The 22542-nt window shown below is 40.1% G+C and overlaps 1 protein-coding gene across 1 annotated transcript in view; it reads left to right on the top strand.

Moving 5' to 3' along the window:
• mad1l1 (mitotic arrest deficient 1 like 1) overlaps positions 1–22542 on the top strand; it is a 55769-nt gene that overhangs the window by 7021 nt on the left and 26206 nt on the right. The window contains exons 10-15 of the mRNA XM_084377718.1: positions 4471–4557; positions 5332–5476; positions 8903–9043; positions 9530–9586; positions 10806–10897; positions 11178–11268. Of these exons, the coding sequence (XP_084233844.1) occupies positions 4471–4557; positions 5332–5476; positions 8903–9043; positions 9530–9586; positions 10806–10897; positions 11178–11268 (613 nt within the window). The remainder of the gene's footprint in view (positions 1–4470; positions 4558–5331; positions 5477–8902; positions 9044–9529; positions 9587–10805; positions 10898–11177; positions 11269–22542) is intronic.

Genomic DNA, 22542 nt, shown 5'->3' with positions numbered 1-22542 from the left:
TACCTGCTCATGTGTGCGTTTGGTGTGTCTCAATGCATCCAGTCAAAGCTGGTAATGAGAGAATGATTGCATGTTTCCCTGTGAGCAGTGGAGCAGGTCTGACAGATTATAAACACTGCAGCCTTGTCCTATCGCATGCCTGCATGCACATATGCACGCACGCACGCACACCACGCACCATTTTCTCTATGATTAACTCTGGCTGTGATATAAACGAAATGTTAAATGGAACACATCCACACAGCAACTCTGGTTTGTCTTGTAGTGTGTATGTGTGTGTGTATAAAATGAGTGTGTTTGTGTGAAAAAGGTAGGTGCTCTATAAAAATTATTACATGAAATCTTTCCTCTTTTAAGATTTCATTATAGTCTTATGTAATATGTTGTGGAATCTGATTTCATCTGTTAAAGTTTGCAGGTATTAAAAGACCTGGGAGGATCACAAGAATGCAAAACCAAACTCAGTTTGATATACACAATATTTGGTTGGGCTGTCCATCATTTTTCTAAAAAAAATTTAAGCCAGTCTAGACTGTCATCCTGGGTAAATTGAGTTGGAAAATTTGAAAACCTTCTTCAAAATTCAGGTGTTCAGGCTGCCATGTCATTGGCTGCCTGAGTGCTGTTGCTGGGAAAAAAGAAAACTGTGTTGCACATAAGGCTTCTAAAGGGCAGCCATATGTGTGAGGCTCATACTGATCAAAAGTAAAGGTTAATGCAGCTTGCAAACAGCAGTTAGAAACTCCTTCCAGCTGTTTTTACTGTTTACTAAATGGCCAAGTTAATTGTCAGGATGTTGTTTTCCCGACACAGTCCTGTGATGTGAAGGCAAATGGAAAGCAGGAGTGTTTCAGTCAGCAGTCTGTTTACCTTTATTTCACTCGGTACAACGGTGCAGCGTGAAAATTAGTATTGATTCTCATTTTTGCGTTAGTGGCATATTTTGATTGCCTTAAGCAGTCACAATTTAATCACTTGCTTTGTGCTGAACCTCTTTAGGTATGTAATTTCTATATATGTTTCATGAGGAAGTTAAAGTCCCCCTCCACTCAAAAATGTGTATTTCCTTTCTGTTCCTACAGTTAAATGTTTGTGCATCACTACGTCGAATGTTGTATGTGCAAAGTTTGACTCTAGAAGGCTGTTTTCCCGTTAATCTACTCAAAGTATAAAGCCTCTCTGTGCTTATTGTACATTGTATTGCATTGATGCAGAATCTTCCATGTCCGCATTGTGATTCATCTTATAAGCGCGAAATTTCAACACCTCTAATAGAAAATGACTGAATTTTCATTTTGGGTGAACTTTTCCTTTTAAACATGTCTGAAGGGGACCTTTTAAAGATTAATGACATAACTGAAACTTAAACTGGATTTATGCCATTAAATTGTTTTGTATGATTGTCAAGTTTCAATAGAACAGAAAATTGATGACACACCGCATTGATGGAATAATATCACAGTGCCATCACACCGAATTAATGCTGGTGTCTACACAAACCTTTGTCTTTCCACCCCATTTCTAGGCTGCTTCTGTCATTAAATATGAAATATCTCATAGGGGCTGTAGTGTTTTGGCAATCTAGTGTGTATTTATATTATTGAGTCGTTAATTTTTCTTGCCTGTAAGTCATTTCTTATAACTGCAAGCTGCTGACATACTTAATACACTGACTGGCTTTAGTTTACATATTGGACCTCTTTCTGTCAGTAGACATTACGGGGTGGCCATTAGTGGTGTGGCGAGAATATGTTGTGGAGCAGTCGTTAATGAGGAGTAAACACATTGGCGCTGTGGTTAAGGAGTCTGTCTCTTACAGGATTTGGTTTCTTACCAGCTATCTATCGTGTTTTGCCAGATGAAAATAACTTTTTGGACAGAAGTTAACCCTTCCCAACAACAATCAGTGTGACTGCCTGGTGGAGTAGACAAGCCCCACAGCCGCAGCTTGAATTTGCCAGCAGTTGGCTGGTTGCTGGTGTTTATTTCCTTTCCTTCTGTTACACAGTCTGATAACATTGTGCTTGCCTGTGTGTGTACCCATGTGGTTGACAATTGAAAATAAGATTGACAGAAACAAAATGAAAATATTTTCAATGTTGAAGAGACAGACGATGAAAATATACAGGGAGGTTGTCAGGAAATGGATTTCTTTTTCCGTAATGCTTTCACCAGCTAAGGAGAGAATTGACACAAGAAGAACGAAAGAAGTTTGAAATACGGCTTTAGTTGTTTATATGTGAGTTTGTGTGTATTGTTTATGTATGCCCTGAACCTGTTCTCAACAATAAGTATTTCTTTCTTTGCATTGTATTTTCTAAATGGCTGCTAAGTTTCTCAAATTAACATTTTCATTCTTACATTTGGCAAGAAAATATGGTTCTCACTCTGGGCTATGCTACTAAATAATTAAACAATGCAGACAGTCTAACTTTTTTTTGTCTGAACCCTATATATTGTTTCTTAAAAAAAAAAAAAAAAAAAAGGAAAACAATAAGAGTATTAATACTTAACAGTTTTGATAACTACTTTCACATTAAAGTAAAACTGCAATGATTGACTCCAACCTCTAAAAAGTGAGGATTGACTGTTTCTCTCCTTCTTTGTTAACTTAATATCTTTGTGTCGGGGTGGGAAAAGTTGAGCTAATTTAAGATGTTCCCTGACGCTGTGGGAAAAAGTTTTTAGAGGATTTTGGAGCAATGGATGTAAATTGATGTTTATTTTCTAAAACTGAACCCGCTACACCGAAAGGGGCAATTTGTTATATATGGCGGAAATTTTAGTTTAGAATGCACTCAAAGCTCAAAATGAAATAAAACTCACCAAAACGGCATCGGTTTGTCTTTATAAATAAATCCTCAATTTACGGAGTAAGAAGTGAAAATATTCCAGCTCTACGCGCTGATTTCGCTTGCTACTGATGCCCAACTCTCTCTCTGTCCTCTGACTCTTCATTCCTATCCTATTCCATGTCTTCTCATCCCTGGAGTCATAGTCCTGTTCAGAGATAATGTAAATCACCTCCTTACTGTATCCACTGTCTTTAAACTCGCATTTATCGGCCTCAGAGTCTGTGTTCAGTCTCAGTGTGACACTCAAGGTTGCGGTTAAGGCTGACTTTTGCCGCCTAATGGCACCACTTAGCACCACTTAGCTCCATGGCTGACTAACAGCGGCTAGTTTCTGCATGCAAAGATAGCCACAGCAAAGTGGTCAGTAAGTGCTTATGCTGCCCCCTGTACTTTGTGAACTTCAAATTCTGTCCATTTTGACAAATGGCACCTTTAAACATTATCTGGTGTTAGAATCACTTCCCTTTATTCTGTTACCTAGCACCAAATTGCCAGTGCATATACTCATGGTAACCTCCTAGTAGTTCACAACCTCCCACCCAATAATAATCAAGAAACATGTTATTTGCAACATCAACAGAGATGTCTGGCTCGTGACCTGCAAAAATCCCCCCCAAAATCGGCACAACACAGAGAAAGAGCCTCTCATATAAGATTAGGAGAAGGCTAATCCCTCTCTGCTCTGGGCAATGTGGAATTACCTACTTTGGGTACCATAGTTATTCCTTCATATGATTCATGAACTCATATTTTAGTCATGAGATTATTTCCATACCTAAGGCTCCACCTAGCGGATGTGGGAGTGGTGATGAATCCACGCCACCCAACATTCACATGGCACACTCCGGCTTTGCAGCCTTGATGTTCACCTCAACTGCTCAGCCTTTTCTAATTTTCCTCATGACTCAGCGGATTGCCCGATGCTGGACCACAATAACAGATCTCAGGGCTGGCAGTCTCTTGTGAAAACTGAAGTTGGATTACATGCTTGATTTGTGTTATGGAAGAAGAGCACTGAACGCCTATGGGTTAAAAGTTACAAGTCTTTTGCAACTTCATGATGTCAAGTTGCAACTCAAATCGATGAATCAGTTTTCACTTGTGTAATTTTAGCAGCATTTTGAGCTAAACGTCCCATATGTCTGCCCATTTCAGAGGAGATAAAGAGATAATGGAATTCTTTTTGTTGGACAGATCTGTAGTTCAGGATTTTGGAGGTCGTGTGAACCATCTGTCAGAATATGTGACCTTCTGCATTGTTGCCTTCCCACTGAGTGTTCCTGTGTGTGTGTGTGTGTGTGTGTGTGTGTGTGTGTGTGTGTGTGTGTATGTTTTGTAATCAGTCAATCTCTCCCACAAAGTGAGTTTGTTTTGTAGAATTGTGACCAGTATTTAGCCCACTATCCTCCACTCATCTCTCCCTCTGCTGCTCGTGCCATTTTATTTTCCAGCTCCCCACCGGCCGACTAACAAAGGAATATGGAAAAGCCATCGTTTCCATCTATTCTCTGTCCTTTCTGCTCTCTCTTGTATTGATTTTTCATTGTGTGTGTCTGTGAATGTGTGCGTGTCTGTATACATGTGTATGCTAACTGTTCTGTGTGTCTGTCTGTAGGAAACCAGAGGATCTGTCCAGGGAGGTGATTCAGATCCAGCAGAGAGAATTTACTCTGAAAGAGCAGAACTACACACTCAACAGCCGGTAACAAACACTTCATCACACACACACACACACAAAATCCCTCTCTCTGCCTTCAGACCTTTTTCTCTCATTCTGTCTGCCTGTATGCCTCTCTCCCCCCATGTATCTATTAGAGCGTATCTCTGAGAAGTCCTTAATTGTCACAAAGTTAATTAAACTGGTCCTGATTCTGATAGCACTCCTGACAGTAACCACTGGTGTGTGAGTGCGTGTGTATGAGAGAGATTGCGATTGAGAGAGAGAGAGGGGGAATTCACTAATTAAACTTGTCCTGTTTAGGCAGAGGTGATGTCTGTAGGGAGGGCTGCGCGCATGCTCTGGTATATTCATGCTGCAGCTCAGTCCGGCTAAGAAAGCTTTCATTAGCTAACAAGCGTCTCTCTTCTGCTGAGCGTATTGGGCTCATTATGAAATATTAGAAACGGCAGAATGGGAGAGTGGTGGGTGTGGGAGGGAAGGGTGAAGGGAGCGTGTGGTGTAATTATTGTCCTCTGGTATAATTATTGTCCTATTGATCAGTCCTGGCACAAATCTCTGCTGCAAATAATTTCTGGACTGTTGTCTGGGAATTATTAGGTGTCAGTCAGGTACATTTTCTGTTAGGGAGTATTATTCTAAATTGACTATAAATTGCTTTCTCAGATTGTCTTAACATTCAGCACTAATCCTCTTGTTTCCCTTTTCCTCTGCCCTCTCCTCTCCCCTATTATTAACCTACACACACACGCGCGCGCTCTTTTGATTCTCACCTATTCATTTATCGTGGTCTGTCAGTGTGAGGAGTGTGGAGCGTTCTCAGTCTGAGCTCCGTGCAGAGCTGACCCAGCAGCGCGGCAAGACTCTTGAGGAGCAGAAGAAGAGGGAGACGCAGGACGCCCTTGTCCGTCGACTACAGAAGAGAGTGCTGTTATTAACAAAGGTACCACGACGATCAAAGACACGCACCTTTAAATACAGATGCACGAACAAGTATTCAGACCCTCCACTATCACCCCAGGGCCAGAATTTTACTTTAAACGCTCAGGGAACACAGCACACACTCAAATCTCAAGGCCAGCACAGAATTCCTAATCTGCCCTTCTACCCTTGCGTCCCTCTGGTTGGTCGATGAATGTCACGTGACTCCTCAATCTGTCTGGCCTGCTTCCCCCTGCTCTGCAGTTCCTGACTAGACCTCCCTGTGATATTGATTTCTCAGTGTGTGTAATTCCCTAGGTCAACATGCTCAGCCTCTTAGTACACAAATCACACACACACACACACACAACACTGTAACTAGGCAGGGCTACAGGCAAACTGAAAATATGGTTTGGCCCAACACTGTCTTGGCAGAGAATGCATAAAACCATTCGCACTTTACCAAACGCTGAAAGGGTGTGAATAAATGCTGTTTCTCATCCAGTCCCAATGTATTTTGAAATGATATCCAATCTTTTGAACGCTGGGGTCTTTAGGACTAAACCTTATTCAAGGGTGTTTTACTGAATATCTTGGTTCTCATCAGCCAAATATTAAGTTATACAAAGCTTAATGACTAGTTGAGCATGTTAATCCCTCTTAGTCTGACTCGAGGGGGAGAAGGCTATTGGTATAAACCTGCCATTAGCCGAATATTTCATAGCATATTTCATAATATTGCATTTTCCTTCCCTTTCTGCTATCCGCTACCCGCTACTTGAAACAACAACAGCCTCAGAAACGAAACACTGAAAATGCTATCGGCAACCCTAATCAAGGGGTGAAGTGTATGACTTTTTGGCTGAGAAATAACTTAAACTATGAATTAAATTGATCAAAATTGATTGTGTATTGGTCAAATGTTTATTTAGAGCTCGAAGGTATACAGATCTCCAATTCCCCCAACTACCTGTGGGAATGATTGTAGCCACATATTAGTGCTCAATGATGAAGTACCTTGCTCAGCTCTACCTTGACAGCACTTATTAGAGAAGTGGAAAGGAGAACAAATGCCATCCTGCCCTCCCTGCCACAAGGCTGCAGCTCCTTTATGCCACTGCTCAGATGTTTTGTGTATCACATACTTTTATGGAACAGACGTGCTGACCCATTAGAGGCACAGTCACATCTTTACGCACTAGATAAAACCGTTGACATAAAAGCAATTTTTAAAAAAGAGATGATGAAAACTGTAATGATAGTTTTATCACGCTTTCCTCCTGCTCTCTGTTTGTGTGTTTTTTAGAATGAGAGTTTTTATCGGAGAAATGCCGACAGATTTTTGATTTAGATTGAGTGCATTTTGAGTGCACGTTAATGGGCAGTAAATAGCCAAAGGGCTTGCTGGTTAGGATTGGCAGCAGATGCATACACACTGACCTCTAAATGTGTTTGTACTTTTTTGTAGTTACTTTTGTTCAGTCTGTCCTCACCTAGGTTTTTCTCTTTTCTCCTTTTCAAGTTTATCAAGGGATGTATTCGGCAATTGTGTTATGTTGCATGACAAATGATGCTGCTTTGGTGCCAAAACAAGTAAAGTTGAAATAAGGACGATTTCACATATAGTGTTATTAAATGAAACGGACTCCTCTGTCTGTCATCTTTAAATGGATTATGTTGGTTTTGATCTGGCTAATCACAGGCTGAATCTGAGTAGGGTAATCATGGTTTGCTTTTCAATACTAGCCTATTAGCTAATCTGACAGGACTATTGCACCCAATTATTCACAGAATTTTAAATGCAGGAATTACAAGGTGCCTTTAAGCCACTCTTCGAAAAAATAAATAAAAAAAATAAAAAACACTTAGCAATCAACATAGTGCATGCAGTTAACTCAACTTCAACCTGAATTGCATACGCTTCTCTAAATTAGCCTCCTTAATAATAGACTATTGAGCTTTTAATGACCCTCAAAATTCAAGGATGGTCGAAGGCAGAAAAGGCTGTTTGTGAGATGTTTATTAAAAGCCTGATTGCCACAAAATGCCGCCTGCTTGGCTGTATAATACAGGGCGGACGAGCGCAGTGAAGGGAGGGGAGGAAACGCATAATTTTAACAGTCTTGACTGACACTTAATTTGCATTGATAAACGGGCTGTTTGCCAGTTTTTAAACAGATTAGATTGTTCTCACTCATCATGTTACTTGGAAACCAGTACAGATTTACTATGTCAACACATGAATTAAATGTTGTAATCAGTCATTACTGTTACAAGCTAAATATTGTTTCAAGAAGAATGTTCATGTATTTTATGGATAGTGCATTTTTTTAATTAATGTTTTTTTTTTTTTTTTAAACTAGATGACATTTTTCTAGCATCAAATAATAAGCCGGTTGCTGATAACATTGTTGGTTCTTAACACATCAAACATTGACTTCACAGCGATTGCAGTCTTGTTATTCAAAGTTAGGAAGTTGAAAAGGACCGTTGAATTGAATGACTTAGATACTGTTACATGGTTTTTGCTGTTTGTTTGTGTTCTGTGTTCATTAATGCACATTATAATTTTTTTTTTTTTCCCACAGTCTTTAATTTCTAATTAGTCCCATAGATGGTTTAATTTTCTTTCTATACTTTTTTGTTTGCGTTTGGGAACCATATCAAGCCATGCATGTTTTTTTTGTGTGAGAATGAACATACTGTAGACTCTCAAACATCAAGCAGACAGACACGCACTGACAGAGACTCGTGAGCTATTTGGAGACGATGTTTCAGTCTGAGTGACACTTGAGAAGACGTTGACTTTGTGAAGAGCTTTTTATCCTCTCGTCTCTGAGAGAAGCGTCTGCTCGGTGTGTTTATTCACTGGACTGAGTGTGTTGAGGACAAGTCTTTCATTCCAGCATTATAGAGGAGAAAAAATTCATTTGAATTTTTAAATTATCTCATCACATTTCAGATAAGAGAGATGAGGCAGCATAATATTATATGCTTCATTTGCAGAGACATTTCTCTGTCATGACTCTCTGATTTAATTTTTTGATTTATTCTTTATCCTTTGTCGACAAAGACATTTGTCTTTGATTTGATTATTACATGAGGAGAAATGCAGATGAGCACGACCACAACCTTAAGCCTCTCTTGTCACAGCTTGGATGAGAAAGGCACTGCTGCCTCATACTTTGTTCTTCATTTACAAAGACATTTGCCTGTCATATTAATGCATCACACAGTCATACAGAAGTAACACAGACAAATCAGCAAAAGATCAAAGAGCTTTGATTTTCTCAATTTATTCACTCTCATGCACATAGACATCACACATCCAAGAGCACACAATTCTGTAAGGTCAGGACTTTCTTACATGTTGGCTACATGAAAATTTGTGTACTGTGGGATTTTTTTAAAATTTTGCACTATTAATGTGTATGTGTGTTTGTTACAGGAGCGTGATGGAATGCGTGCCATACTTGAGTCCTATGACAACGAGCTGGCGCCAACTGAGTACTCCCCTCAACTCAGCAAACGGCTGAGAGAGGCAGAGGACATCCTGCAGAAGACTCAGAACCACAATGCAGAGATGGAGGTGCGTTTGCATGCATGTGCACACTCAAGTACACACATGCAGTAGTAGTATCCTAATTTGGCTTCCATGTAACCAAGTGTATTGTTTTTAAAGCAACATTTGAATATAAAGTACGTTTTTATACTCTGCTTAGCTGGCGGCCCATGTTGCCGAGTGACACTTTTGTCGTAGCCTAAGGTGATGCCTAGCTGCTCCTTGTCAACATATTCAGTACTCCTGCTTAGTGGACAAATTGACAGATATCTGGTCGGAAAACTGATATAACTGCACTTGTGGTAGACGGGGCATTGTGAGCAACACTAGGACAAAATGGAGAAGGCTCAGTGAATGAACTGCACACTTAGGATAATATATGGCTGCTCCTGCTTCTGCTCCGCTCACATGCTCTGTTTTTGTCAATACTGTATATCAGTAGGTGAGGACAGGAAGTTATTTGTTGTCCTTCTCATCTGTAACTCTCTCTCTTTGTACTGTCCTTCGATTCAGGGCCAGCTGAGCAAAGCACAGGAAGAGACGGGGATTCTCAAACTGCAGCTGCAAACAGTACGTATACATATACATACACTCCACACACACACTAGTTTTTTTTCTATGACATACAGATAAAATGCACACATTGATTTCTTTCATGAATTAACATATTTGACTGTAGTCAACTTAAATTCGTATTACATATTACATATGTGTGTATATGTGTATATATAGATACTGTGCTTTTAAACATGCCTTTTAATGATTAGACAAATGAACACAGACCTTGTAACTTCAGCCAGCATGTAAGCTGTCTCCGGTGCCTTTTTAGTCACGACTGTTATCCTTGCAGGTGTATGGTGGCTTTCTGTGAGTCAAAGATGCTCTAATGCTTCTGTGACTAACATGCTGACAAACGTCTTTTTTTCCATCTGTGCCAAACAGTGACATAAGTCCTGTAGACCTCTTTTAAATGAACAGTCTTATTTAGAAGCTGCATTAGCATTTAAAGTGCAAGTGCAGTAGCTTCTAGTTTTAAGTAATGTCTCCCTCCTCTTACATCCTGACTGAAGTGACACTAATTGACATGTACTACTGGTATAGGAACCTCTTTTTAGAATGATTACTTGAGGTTGCAAGGCTTCACTGAAAACATATTGTGCTCTGTGTTGAGTTGTGTTACAGAAAAGTTACAAGAAAGTGGACTGCTTTAAAAACAATACTGAATAGAGCAGAAAGTTGGCAGGTGTGACCAAAACTCTCTCACACACTGTGCATCTATCTTTGTGTCTCCACTTGTTCTATGATCGCCCTTCTTTTCATGGCTCCTTGTTGCCGAGGAGACATCAGCATAGCCATGGCAATGAGTATTGACGCGTGAAATCCACCTGTCTGGTATAGCAGTAATTACTTATCCGTCTTGGGAAGCCTGAGAGTGAGGATGAGCTGAGAGACAGACAGATGCTGACAGAAAAAGAGGAAAAAGGGTGTGCAAATGGAAATGAGGGATAATTGCAGACAGGAGGGCAAGATCAGAGAGAGGAACTAAGACACAGACTGACTAAAAACAAGTACAGGGGAAAAGAAGATTGTGAAATGTAAAAATGAATCTTTGGGCTAATGGTGTATAAGGAATATGTCTGTTTGTCTGGATGTCAGTCTCGGAAAAAGATAGCAGTACACTGGAACAGAGTCATCAGGATTTATCTGCAGCCAAAAGGTTTCTGCCAGGCACAGGGCCAAAGGTGTTCGGATGTTGCACCATGCCCATTTTCTCCTCTGTCTGTCCCAGGTGGAGCTGGAACTGGAGTCTCTAAAGAAACAGCAGGCCTCTGCGACTGACAGTAGCTCTTTAGTGACCAAGGAAGAGGTCAACATACTCAGGTAGTTGGCGCACACACTAACACACACACAACCTGTTGCTAAAGACCAGTTCATAACCTGGGACATAAAAGATTCATGCATGTTACCGAGGTTGTGTTCACTCAGGCAGATCTCACATACCCTGTTTGTGAGCAGACCTATACCCCTGGGATTAACCTATGGAGTCAAAGATAAGCCTAGTAATTATTCTGCATGGTTGCATATTAATAAGCAAGGGGTGCGTGTGTTGTGTGTTTGTGTTTGTGTGTGTGTGTCTGTGTGTCTGTGTGTGTGTGTATAGACAGAAAATTGAAGATTTAGAGGCGGAGCGGCAGCGTCTGGAGGAGCAGAACAACATTCTGGAGATGAGACTGGAGAGACACAACCTACAGGTAGGCACCGAGTCTTCCCTCCAACTGTTTTCTGTGATGGATTTAGTCGTCTGGCACAAAGGAACCAATTTAATAACCCCAATGGCAGCAGCCCTGCCCGTGTGACACCGCAGATTGATTCTCACCAACACCTCCCATATCTGACAGTTTTTCAAGCACAATTGGACCCAGGTGTGATTCCAGCATCGCCCATTGGAAAAGCCGTAGAACCTGTGGCTGATTTAAAGTCCTCCTTTATTGGTTCAAGGGATTAGAATGGACAGAGCAGTGGGGGTACATATCGTCAGAATAAATGCAGACCTTCCGTAGTGTCAGCTGGGAATGAAACCGGCTGAAATGAAATGAATCCTGGTTGGTAGCCACCTTCATATTACTCACACACACAAACACACACATGCATGACTGTTCATCTAATCCAGCTACTTTCATCTTGCAGAGTTACTTAACTAACTCCCTCTGTTATACCTGAGCCCTTCTCCTTTTTAAATTGTCTCTCTATATATGTGTGTGTGTGTGTGTGTGTATGTGCTTCATCTCAGTCAGGTCCTCTTACTCCCTGACTCATACTGTGCCAAACTAAGTCTACTAGGGCACTTTAATGAAACGTGTGTGGGCAAGCGTGTTGGTTCCATTTAGCCGTGGGGTGAATGAAATTCATGTGTTCTCAAGCATGACCACCACTTTTAAGGCAATTGACAACTGAATGTGTGTAGGAGTATGTGTGTGTGTGCGTGCACAGGTTTCAAGGTTGCACGGTCAATGGATCAGTTCTTAAGAGTTAATTTATATGACTCCTCCATGGTCTAATGCACACCAAGAGACCTCTACATCAGACCGAGTGAAGAGATGAGTGACTGAATGGAGAAGCATTTGAGAGGGGAAATGAATGGCTGAATGAGTAGGCATGAATGACTTACAGAGTTGAATGCTTGAATAGATTGACAATGGGATTTTCACTATATCAACTTGCACGTCAGATTTTTGTGGCCTAATCCATCATTTCCACCCTGTCTTTATATTTAGATCATACTGACTAGTGTGACTGTCAACTGCTCAGATTACCACTGTAATGAGACTGCTTCTTGTAGACTCAGGCTCAGTCATCCCCACCAGTAATCTGTCAGGAGGTGCTCCTGAGAAATTCAGTACTAATATTTGTACAGTATTCTCAATGGACATTTTTTAAAGACCAGTACACCTCTTACTGTGCAAATAGAATGGATATGACCGTATGAAATAGAGGTGTCAACATTCTTGACATGTTATGAATGTTGGACTGTAGTTTAATTTGCATACACACACTTCCCTAGCTAGCAGTCTGCAGTAATAAATGGAGTGCGCTAAACACACGAAGCTTGGGGTGGGAAAATGTCCTCGAAAAGTTTAATAATAGTAATGCGAAATCACATTGCTGCTAGCTGGAGGGAGAAAGCGTGACGTGTGCTGGTTTGAGGCTATCGCACCTTTGGTCTCCTGTTGAGACCAATCAGCCTGGTATGTGATGAGGGATTCAAAGAGCCAGTTTGGTAACTTTGGTACGGTATACCATTGAGAGCCACTGTGACTAAACAAATTGAAAAACACTTTTAGAAGAAGAGGGATGAGCTAAAAACTAAACTAGCCAGGATAGACAAGTTGTATCTGACTGCTTGACAGCTCTCACAAAAGAAAGCAACATCTCTACTAACTGTAATTACTGGAATTTGAATCCAGTGTGCTCCCCACTCAGAGCCTCTATGTCCAGCACACGCCAGACAACTTCTGCGAGAAGCTGACACCACGTGTGGTGGAGACATGGGGCCTCAAAGGCTGTGTGGTGGCCTGCATCCAGGATAACTCCAAAAACATTGTGCCAGCTAACTCCCCCTCGTGCGTCCCAGGGGACCATATTATGGGCACAAACTCAGACTTGCCATCGATGCTTAAAGCGCCTCTTGTATTATATGTCAGGTTTTGTTGTTACTTAAGAACGTAATGGTTGTTGGGCTATAGAATGAAAAACTAACCAAAACTGACACGGCGTGTATAAGACTTTAATGCTTTAATTGTTGGCCTTGTCATGCTACACACCTAAAGCCAGACATGTGCTTCGGGCCAAATTTGCAACATACAAACTTACATACATTTCTTTAAGCAGCTTCTTTTTTTCTTCGTTTTCAAATATATGGTTGCTGTTGTTTCTCATGCTAACAAATGGGTTCTCTCCCTGAGAATGGAGCAAGCTGAATTGTCAGCTCTAAGGTTATGTATGGGAACGAGCACTGCTGCAAAGCTTTCATCTTTTTATTTTCAGACCTACCAGATTCTCTGTTTATTCCAACCATTCATTATTGATGATGAGAGAAACGTCAACATATTGCGTCCTGTGCACCATATTTTTTTCCCCTACACCTTCTCCGTTGTTCAGAATATTAAATGTAGAGGCTTTATGAATTGGTTATAGGTGTTACCAGTTATCATCTGATGGCAAGAGAAGAGAAAAACTTAAACTTAAGTTATTGCTTTGCAAGCTAAAAGATAAATTTGAAGACTGTACTGAATGTTTGTTGTATTACATTTTTAAGGGTGGTTTGAAGGATATTTGCTCTAAATTTGTCTGACAAGGCCTTCTCAAAGAACTATGAACAATTTAATTTCCAGATGGGTTTTTTGCCTTAAGTAGCCACTTGATGGTTTGGACTCCCTTTCTGAGAATTAATGTTTATTAATATGGAGGCAAATACAGTCATTTTTATGGCTTCACTAACTGCAGCAGCATTATAGCTATTTTGATTTTATCTGGTAAACAGCACAAAAAAAGATCTGTAGTTGTATATCAATCAATTCCTTACAGATTCTTTCCTGTTTTGTTTTTGTTCACTGGTTTTTATTACTTTCACAACACACCGTAGCAGTAATAATGGTAGACTTGATACTGCTGTACTTGTTCTTTTGCTCTTGTTGTCATGCCAGTGTCTAGACAGAGATAATTGTTGCTGTTGCAAGAGGTTGCATCAACGTAGTCTCTCTGTTGTACATGTGCTTACATGAGCATGCCAAATTGTGTAATACTCAGCCACAGCAACATTACGTTCAGACATTATTTTCAGATAGAAAGACACATAGTACTAGATGATAAAGCTGTTGAAATTTGTCTTGACCATGGCGTGCTAGTCCCCAAGTAAGATTTTTTTCTGGTCTTAATGGACGTTTTAAGCTGTGCTGCTGCTTTTGTCATGATGTAATTTGAAGGTTTGAATGTTGACGGCAGTTTTACCTATTTAAAGGTTTGATCAAGTAAATGTTTAAGGCCTTCAAGCAATCCCTTGAGGCGGCACTGTTGACATTTTTGCATTTGCTTTTCCAGTAATGGGGCTAAAAATATAGTTCACCCTGAATATGGGGTTTTTACGGCAATGTGGGAAGTAGTTGTGGAAATATTTTGTTCTCGTTAGATGTTTTGTTTTCCATAATGTTGGCTAGAAAGACGGACCAGGTAATTGCTAGCAGGTAAAATAAAATCCGAGCCTACTCGCACAAGGACAGCTGCGAATGAGGACAAGTAGGAACCGTCTCTTCAATCAGGTTTGGTTTAGTGGAAGGAGGCCTGCATAGTGTTAGACTTCCATATGCCAACCTTACTTTTGAATTTTTATTGCATTGAAACTTGTGTCCCACCAGATGGTGTGTTGTGTACACTGGAAGGAAGAAAAAAATCATGGCGTTCCTGAATAAAAATCATTACAGCGTCGTGACTCTTGATCTGAAGAGATGATGGCAGTGCTGCTCCGTTTTATCGACTAAATCAGTGAAATGATTCAAGACGTCAGCCTGCTCAGCGTAAGATGTAATTTCAGAGAGAAATGTCAGTAATGACAGTTATAGTGAAACCCATTCGATTGAACACACAATAACTTTTTTGCTTCTATGTAAAAGCTCTCAAAGGGGGAAAAAAAACAACTGGAAAAGTTTCCAAACACTCACTGAAATCTTCCCTTTACAAGTCTTAAAGCCATAATACAGCTATATTTTGTTATACGGATAAATATTTCAGTGATAAATCAGAAAAAAAAACATTTGTCCAGTGGCTGTGTTACTGCAACAAACAACCGTGGGAGTCCAATTACCAGCCGTAAGACACAAGAAAGGTCACTCCAACACTTGGTTCACAGGTGAGATGTCATTTTCCACATTCCTGTTCCTGAGGGAATCTTTGACCCTGTACTTTTCTCCATGTTGAAAAGCTGATTAACTATGAAGGCAGAGGAGGGACCTTGCAGCTCAGTCTTCCATGGAAGATGCTGCAGCTCTGCAAACCTTTTGCCTTCATGTTTTCTAGGCACAGCGTCAACCTACTCTTGCTTATCTATAAACTCAAAAAGCTTAGGTGCCTGTGGCAGAGTCTACCGAAGATGGTGATGCTAATACTACAAGGTCTAAAAAGCTTTTCAACTTCATCTCCACCAAGGCTACTCAGCTGGTCCCCTACCACAGTGGGCCTGCAAGGAGGAAGAAGTTGTCTAATCAGTTCAACCAACACAAGCACTCTGCTGCTATTCCTTTTTTGCTATCTTGGTTTTGGAGGGAAAATGGCAGGCCAGCATTCACTTATCAGCTGTTTTATAAAAGGCATGGAGACTATGACCTGTCTTCAAACCTTTTTTTTTTTCATCTCTTGAGATTCAGTGATTGCTATGTGGGCCCTTAAAAAAAAACTGAAGACAGAGACGTAAGCGTGTTGTCTTTTAAGATATGATCATTATATTGGCTCTAACCATAGAGGGGCAAGTTTGTGATATTTATTTCCTGTGCAATTTTACACTAGTTTATCTGAAGGTGACCTCACAGCCTTCCTCTGCTTTTTTCCCAAAGATGACCAACTCAAGCTGACATGTGGACCTTGGAGCCCTTCAGCAGTAGTCCTACTGCTTTTCAAAACAGCATATTCTACTCCCAGTTTGTGCTTTGCATGTGTATTTGGACATCTAGTGGCGTCATGGATTTAAAAATAAAGGATTTAAAAATATAGGATTTAGAATACAATTTATGAGGAAGAAATTGCACTTGACACAGTTGATCTCAAGGATACACACAATGTGATATTGTAATGAGTAATACTATATTCATGCCAACATTTGTGCGTTTATGCAGGTTTTTTAATTACGGATTAACCTGCTTACAATTTCAGAATGACACCTTTTCAGTTGCGAGGGGAACAAAGAAGGATGCATTGTTTTTTCCAGAGCTGATGATGGAAGTAGCTCATCTTTCTTGAGAGACGCACAGTTACAGTTGGTTACAGTTACAGTCTGGCAGTTGGTGCAGATCAGGTACAGTCATGGAGGCCAGTGGCAATATTATGGTGGCTACTTTTTAAAAATATCTTTTACTTCGGTCTTGCTTTTAAAGTCAGTGCTGATGGAAATTGCTGAACATTAGCTTGTCCATCCGGGTGTCATGTTTCCATCACTTCCTATCAGAGCTAGAGCCGAGCCGATTAATACCCGAGACTACTGCAGAGTCAGTTGAGGCAAGACAGTATGCCATACCTTTTTTCACTGAAGGCACAACCAGATTATAATAAGGGACAGTCTGGGTTTTCTCCAGTGTGAAAGGGGTATTGCACTGAATGTATATAACTTTTGTTTGTTTACAAGAGAACTCCACAGGGCCCCTTAAACTAAGGATATTATCAAAGGATACCAGATATGTGTGTCCTGGCCTAAGCCTTATAAGGATAAGCCCATTACTAAACAAATCTTTCTCAGAGCATAGTGGATGCTTTTGCACATGTACTACTACTCCTAACTCCATCGTGAGCTTTCAAGCTCTAATTGGCTTATGTCTACCTTCCACCAGGGACCTGGTGACCTCTCTGGGCCCTGTATAAGTGAGCCTCCAACAGACTTTCTGTGCTACAGCTATCTGGTTATCCTCAGATTTGACCCATGTTGGAGAAACCACTGAAGTGTAACTTTCTCCTGGATTTAGTCATGGTTCCCTCATTGCCTTTCGGATAGGTAGCAGTACCTGTTTAGCAACTGCTCGGCATTCAACATAGACAACTCGTATCTCAGAAAAGCCAAAGCAGAGTTTGTCAGTCATATCAGAACTGGAGAGTATTTGTTTGAAGCAAAGAATGGCACGGTAGCACCCTCCTACTAAAAACACACGGTTCGTTGATCTGATCTGCTAGCCTGTTATAGACAGTGATAGACAGATGGTTCATCAAATCACATGCCAAGTATTTTTTGAAAGCGCCTGCCCTTTTTCAAACAGTTTCCAAGGACAATTTCTCAGATGGTTCTGTGTAACAAACCATCTGGCGCTTCAGGTTGTCCTTCCCTCAGAAAATAGAGGAAATGGATCATCTTCAATGCAGACCTTGAGGACCTTGTATCTGGATCTCATTATATCTAACAACAATATGGACATTAAGATGAAAGATTAAGAAATGTATACACTGCTTTTGATATTTGGCTAAAACAGCCAATATCAAGGAAAGAGCTCCGATCCGTTAAACACTCCAGTTTCTCCAACTGCTTTGCCGTTCAACCTCACTTTATCAGTTCATGCGGTTCAAGGGTTTGCGTTTGTGCGTATTTTTATTTTTTTTACTTGTTATTTTTTGATGGTGCCTCTTCACTCTACACACTCACTCACCATTAGTGTGTCACCTGTTCCATCAGTGACTCGTGTCCCCTGTGGCCGGTGCTGGATTTAGTATATAAGTGGAGGTTGCAGCGCAATTTGTTCAGCTGTGTTAAAAACAGACATTGTTCCCTGGACTTCGATGCCCCCTCCCTCATATACCTTCACTCCTTCTCACACACACACACACACACACACACACTCTCTCTCTCTTTCTCTCTCTCTCTTTTTCAGGCTCTTGATCTCCTGCTCAGTTGCTCTCTCTCCCTGCCTCTTGCTCTTTTTTAAAACAGACTCTGCTCCCTGGTATTAGATGTGTTGTTATTGTTGTTCTATGAATAAGAGATATGTAGCCTTGGGCACTTAGAATGGCGCTCCACCTTTCTGCACTGTAAATACTGTGTGGAAGAGTAGGCTGTATATATGCATGTAAAAACACACACACGAAAATAGGCCAACTGAAATACTGTAATATTTAGTAGCAGTTTTCTAACATCCACTTTGAAACTCAGGCAATTTGTCATTTTTCTGTCGTTGCGGCAGCAAACTAAATTAGAATTAATAAACATGTAGTGGATCGCCTTCCCTTTGTTTTCTCAAATGCAGACATGCATGTACAGTGAAAGGTTATTATAGCTGTCTTCTTTAAATAGATGACGCCTGTTAGATTTTTAGATTTAGTTTTTAATTTCAGTGGCTCGTACTCGTTCACTCGATTGCTTTTTGTCTTTCATACCCCCACACTCTGCACAGAAGGTAAAGTGGATGGAGACAAGAACATTTCCCATTTTCTCACTTTGGTGTGATATATGAGGAGACTTCAACCAATTAAAAAATTATTATGAAAGCGACGTGCTTTAATGCCAGAGAAGAGAAATACATTTCCTTTGTTTTTGCTGTTGAGCAGTCAATTAAAAACTTTGCCCGTCGGCTCAGTCCAGGCATTCGAAAAGTAAAATATGAATTGCACGGCCAAATCGCTCTAATTTTTTGTAACTTGACCTAATTTTTAGGAAGTATGTTTAAAAGAGTCTTCACTTTTTGACAGCGTGTAGCTGTTGGCTGCGTTTTGAGGACTTTACTCCTCTTTTTGTGCTGGGTTTACAGCTCTGATCTACATATCTGTCTCGCACTATTTGGCTCTTCCTTCCTCTCCTTTTCTCTCGTTGTTTATCACGACACACATATACAGATGCATCCTTGAATGAACCCTCCGTATACAGATGTAGAACTTGAAAAGATTTACGCAAAGAAAAAAATAAGCCAGCGCTTTCTTTGGCTGTGACGTGTGTGCAGTCCAGTTGAAAATGTTCCGATATATAAATACACATTCTCCTTTCCTCGTTTTGGTAAGCTCAATCCTTCTGTTCCTTTTAAATTATACAAAGCGTTATTTATAAGCGTGCAAGGCTTTTTTCCCTCCATCCATGCTACTACTCCTCTACGCCGAAGGCAATGATACCCCAACCCTCTTTGTTTTCACCGTGTTCTTTTCTATGTCCTTCATCGTTTCCCATCTTCACATCCCCTTTCTCCTTGTCTGCCTCTTGCTCCCCCCCACGCCTGTAGTTTATTTGGCAACTGTCGCTTCAGGGCATGTGGAATCTAATTTAGCCAGTAATCAAGAGCTCAGATTGGTGTGTGTTCCTGTTTGTGTGTGTCTCCTTATTTTGGCATTACGCTAAGATAGTCTCTCCTCATTTACCCACACCTCATAGAGTCGGAAGAAAACAAAGTAAGAAAAGAAAGAAAATCATGTTTTCTGGAAGCAACATTTTTTGCTTTAGTACTGACAGCTATTCAATTCTTTTTCTTTTGTCGCTACCATCCATATATATATTTACCACACTCTGTTTGTTGTGTGATTTTGTGTTAGTCTGCTTGATGAATAAACTGCTACTGTTAAATGATGTTATGGCATCAAGCTGTAATGAAACATTTAGTTTCACTAACTTCAGAGTTTATGAAACATTCTGTAAAACTATTTTATTGCCTACATGCTCTATTTATCGTTGTAGTATATTCTTCACATTATATGTTTATATGGTTAAAACACAACAAAACAGCACATTGATTAACATCCCAAAAAATTATGAAACGCTTTTAGTCCTACTCTGTAGAGGTGTGAAATCTTCACCGGCCTCATGATTTGATTGTGATTCATCTGTCAACGATTTGAATGCACAATGATTCTCAATGCATCTTGATGCATCTCAATGATAATCCAAGCTCAATTTTCTTTATCACTTCACACCTCTACTTTTTCATTATTTAATACAGGCTGTTACAAAACTCTAAATTCCCTTTTATTGAGAAAGTCCTTCCAAAAAATGAGCATTTAACAGTAAGCTGCATCTTTTCAATACCGTTATATGTGTGACTCTCCTCAGTGCATAAACATTATAAAAACACAACATAAATCTGCGTGCTGAGTTGAACCGCAGGGTTGACAGCACTTCCTCAAATCTCGGCTGATTACCTGGGCTTGCTGATATTTTTGTGGTTGCAGACCATCAGTTGATCATTCAGGTGAAAACAGATCACCTCCTTAATAGATGTTGAGGCAGACTTTACACAGTGTGCATCTTGTCCAGTATGTGCTTCCTAGAGAGTTCATAAAATCTGAAAGGTTCCCAGATGTTCGCTTTCATAACACTGGGTGCGACATGTCTCCTAACATAAGTAACGCTAGCATTTTGTTTGCCCACAATTCAGAGTGAGAGTGACGTTGCAACGTGACCTTACAGCTTTATCGTCCAGTGCAAACTCCTGATTATGCTCTGTCTCTGCATTGATGCAGAATCGTCCCCGTCCACATTGCAGTGCATCTTGTAATCGAGAAATTTCCACACCTCTACTACTCTGACAGTTTTGTTCACATTGTAGAGCAAAAAAAAAGCTTTGAATCAACTGTACTTCTTTCGCTGCATACGGTGTATCAGTGCAGGGAAATCTGCTAAAGTGGTCCAGGCTGCTCTGTGCTGAGGGCAAAGAGTAGCACACTGGGAAATAAGGCAGGTAGGCAGTCTGATGCTCATAACTTCACTGTATGCTCCTGTAGCCTCTGCAGAGAAGATTTTGGCAGGCTAGGTAAGGCAGAGCATTCAGAGGTTACACAAAATAATATCTTTAGAAACCGAAAGTTGGAAATAAAGTTACTTGTTTAGTCCAAATTCAGTCTCCTACACAAACGTTTAGTAGCAGACCTGCTTCACCCATGCAAGGTTGGCACCGGCAGTCATTGCATCAAATAAATGTGAACACAAGCTTCCATTTATTTTGTGTATGTATGAGGTATTTCATGCATGAATGTATGTAAATGTGTCTTTTTTTGTAAATGTAGCACTTGCAGCAGTTCATCATATTTGATGAAGTCGATGAACTTGCATGATTCATGCAATTTTTGTGTTGCATCCACAAGGTTGGAGACACTTATAGGGAGTTGTTTTTTTAGAATGAAATGTCAGCTAAATGGAATAAATGTTATATTTCTAAAAACTGCCAAAATGCTATAAAGTTGCATTCTAATTCAGTCAGGTAATAACAGAACCATTGTTGTATGCTTCCCAGCTAAAATGAAATAGAAAATAACCTTTGTGCACTGAGCAAGATGACCAAGATCACATGGGAAAGGTCAGACTCCTCAACTGCCTTCACCTGCCAAGTCTAGACACAAATAAACTAAACTATTGGAACACAGCTGTTGAAATAAAGTAACCTAAAGTACTACTGTACTTACATCACACAGACCAAACATTGTGCCAGTCTAAAATCTAACGGTGCTAAGCATGAAGATGGAGACATGGCATTTTATTCACTCTTTTCAGCAGCACTTGAGTAGAAAAAAATTAAGATGCAGTTAAACGATAAATATCACTGAAGTGTGTAATATTTAAAATAAACAAGTTTTCTTGAGTCATTGTGACTGAAAGCATGGATTGATTTCTTGGAAAGCACTTTCGTACACGCACTTCACCTCTCGTCTCCTCCTCATTTATTCCTCTGAATCATAGTCAGCACACCCTCTCTGATGGTTTACATAAAACTCCTCCCGGCCTTTTGATTATGAAAGTATATTCAAGCTTTTCTGATATGCCAATGTTGTTACCACATGCATTTCACAGAAATATATCAGAACAATGAATGTTTAATTGATCAATAGGAGAATAAAAGTGGATCCTGGATAAAAAATACTTTTAAGTCCATTGTTCTTTTTCATCCAAACCATAACCCAAGGACCTAAATTAACTACATTATCTGAAGTTGACATATTAATGTGACAGAAGATGCATTTCAGCCCAAAGTGTAATGAAAGCTGAACAAAGACTACCGTGTCCATCAACAGAAAATTAATTGCAGCTGTTTCGATAAATGGTTAATCATTTATATCATTATTTTGAGGTAAAATTGTAAACTGTTCTCCAGAGAACACATTTTCCAGCAGGACAATGACCACAAACATGGATGATGGCTATGCGAGGGCTATTTTCATATTTGGCATTTTGGGAAATATGCTGTTTTCTTTTCTTTTCTTTTCTTTTCTTTTCTTTTCAGGAGTGAGATAAGTAGGTTGATAACCCTGACTGTCTGTCTGTTAAATATGAAGCTAGAGCCAAGTTTAATTTAGCATGGCGACCCCAAACA

The sequence above is a fragment of the Pagrus pagrus genome (assembly GCF_965226575.1).
Source record: "Pagrus pagrus genome assembly, chromosome: 2".
NCBI lineage: Eukaryota > Metazoa > Chordata > Actinopteri > Spariformes > Sparidae > Pagrus > Pagrus pagrus.
This window is presented reverse-complemented; position numbering and strand designations above follow the sequence as displayed.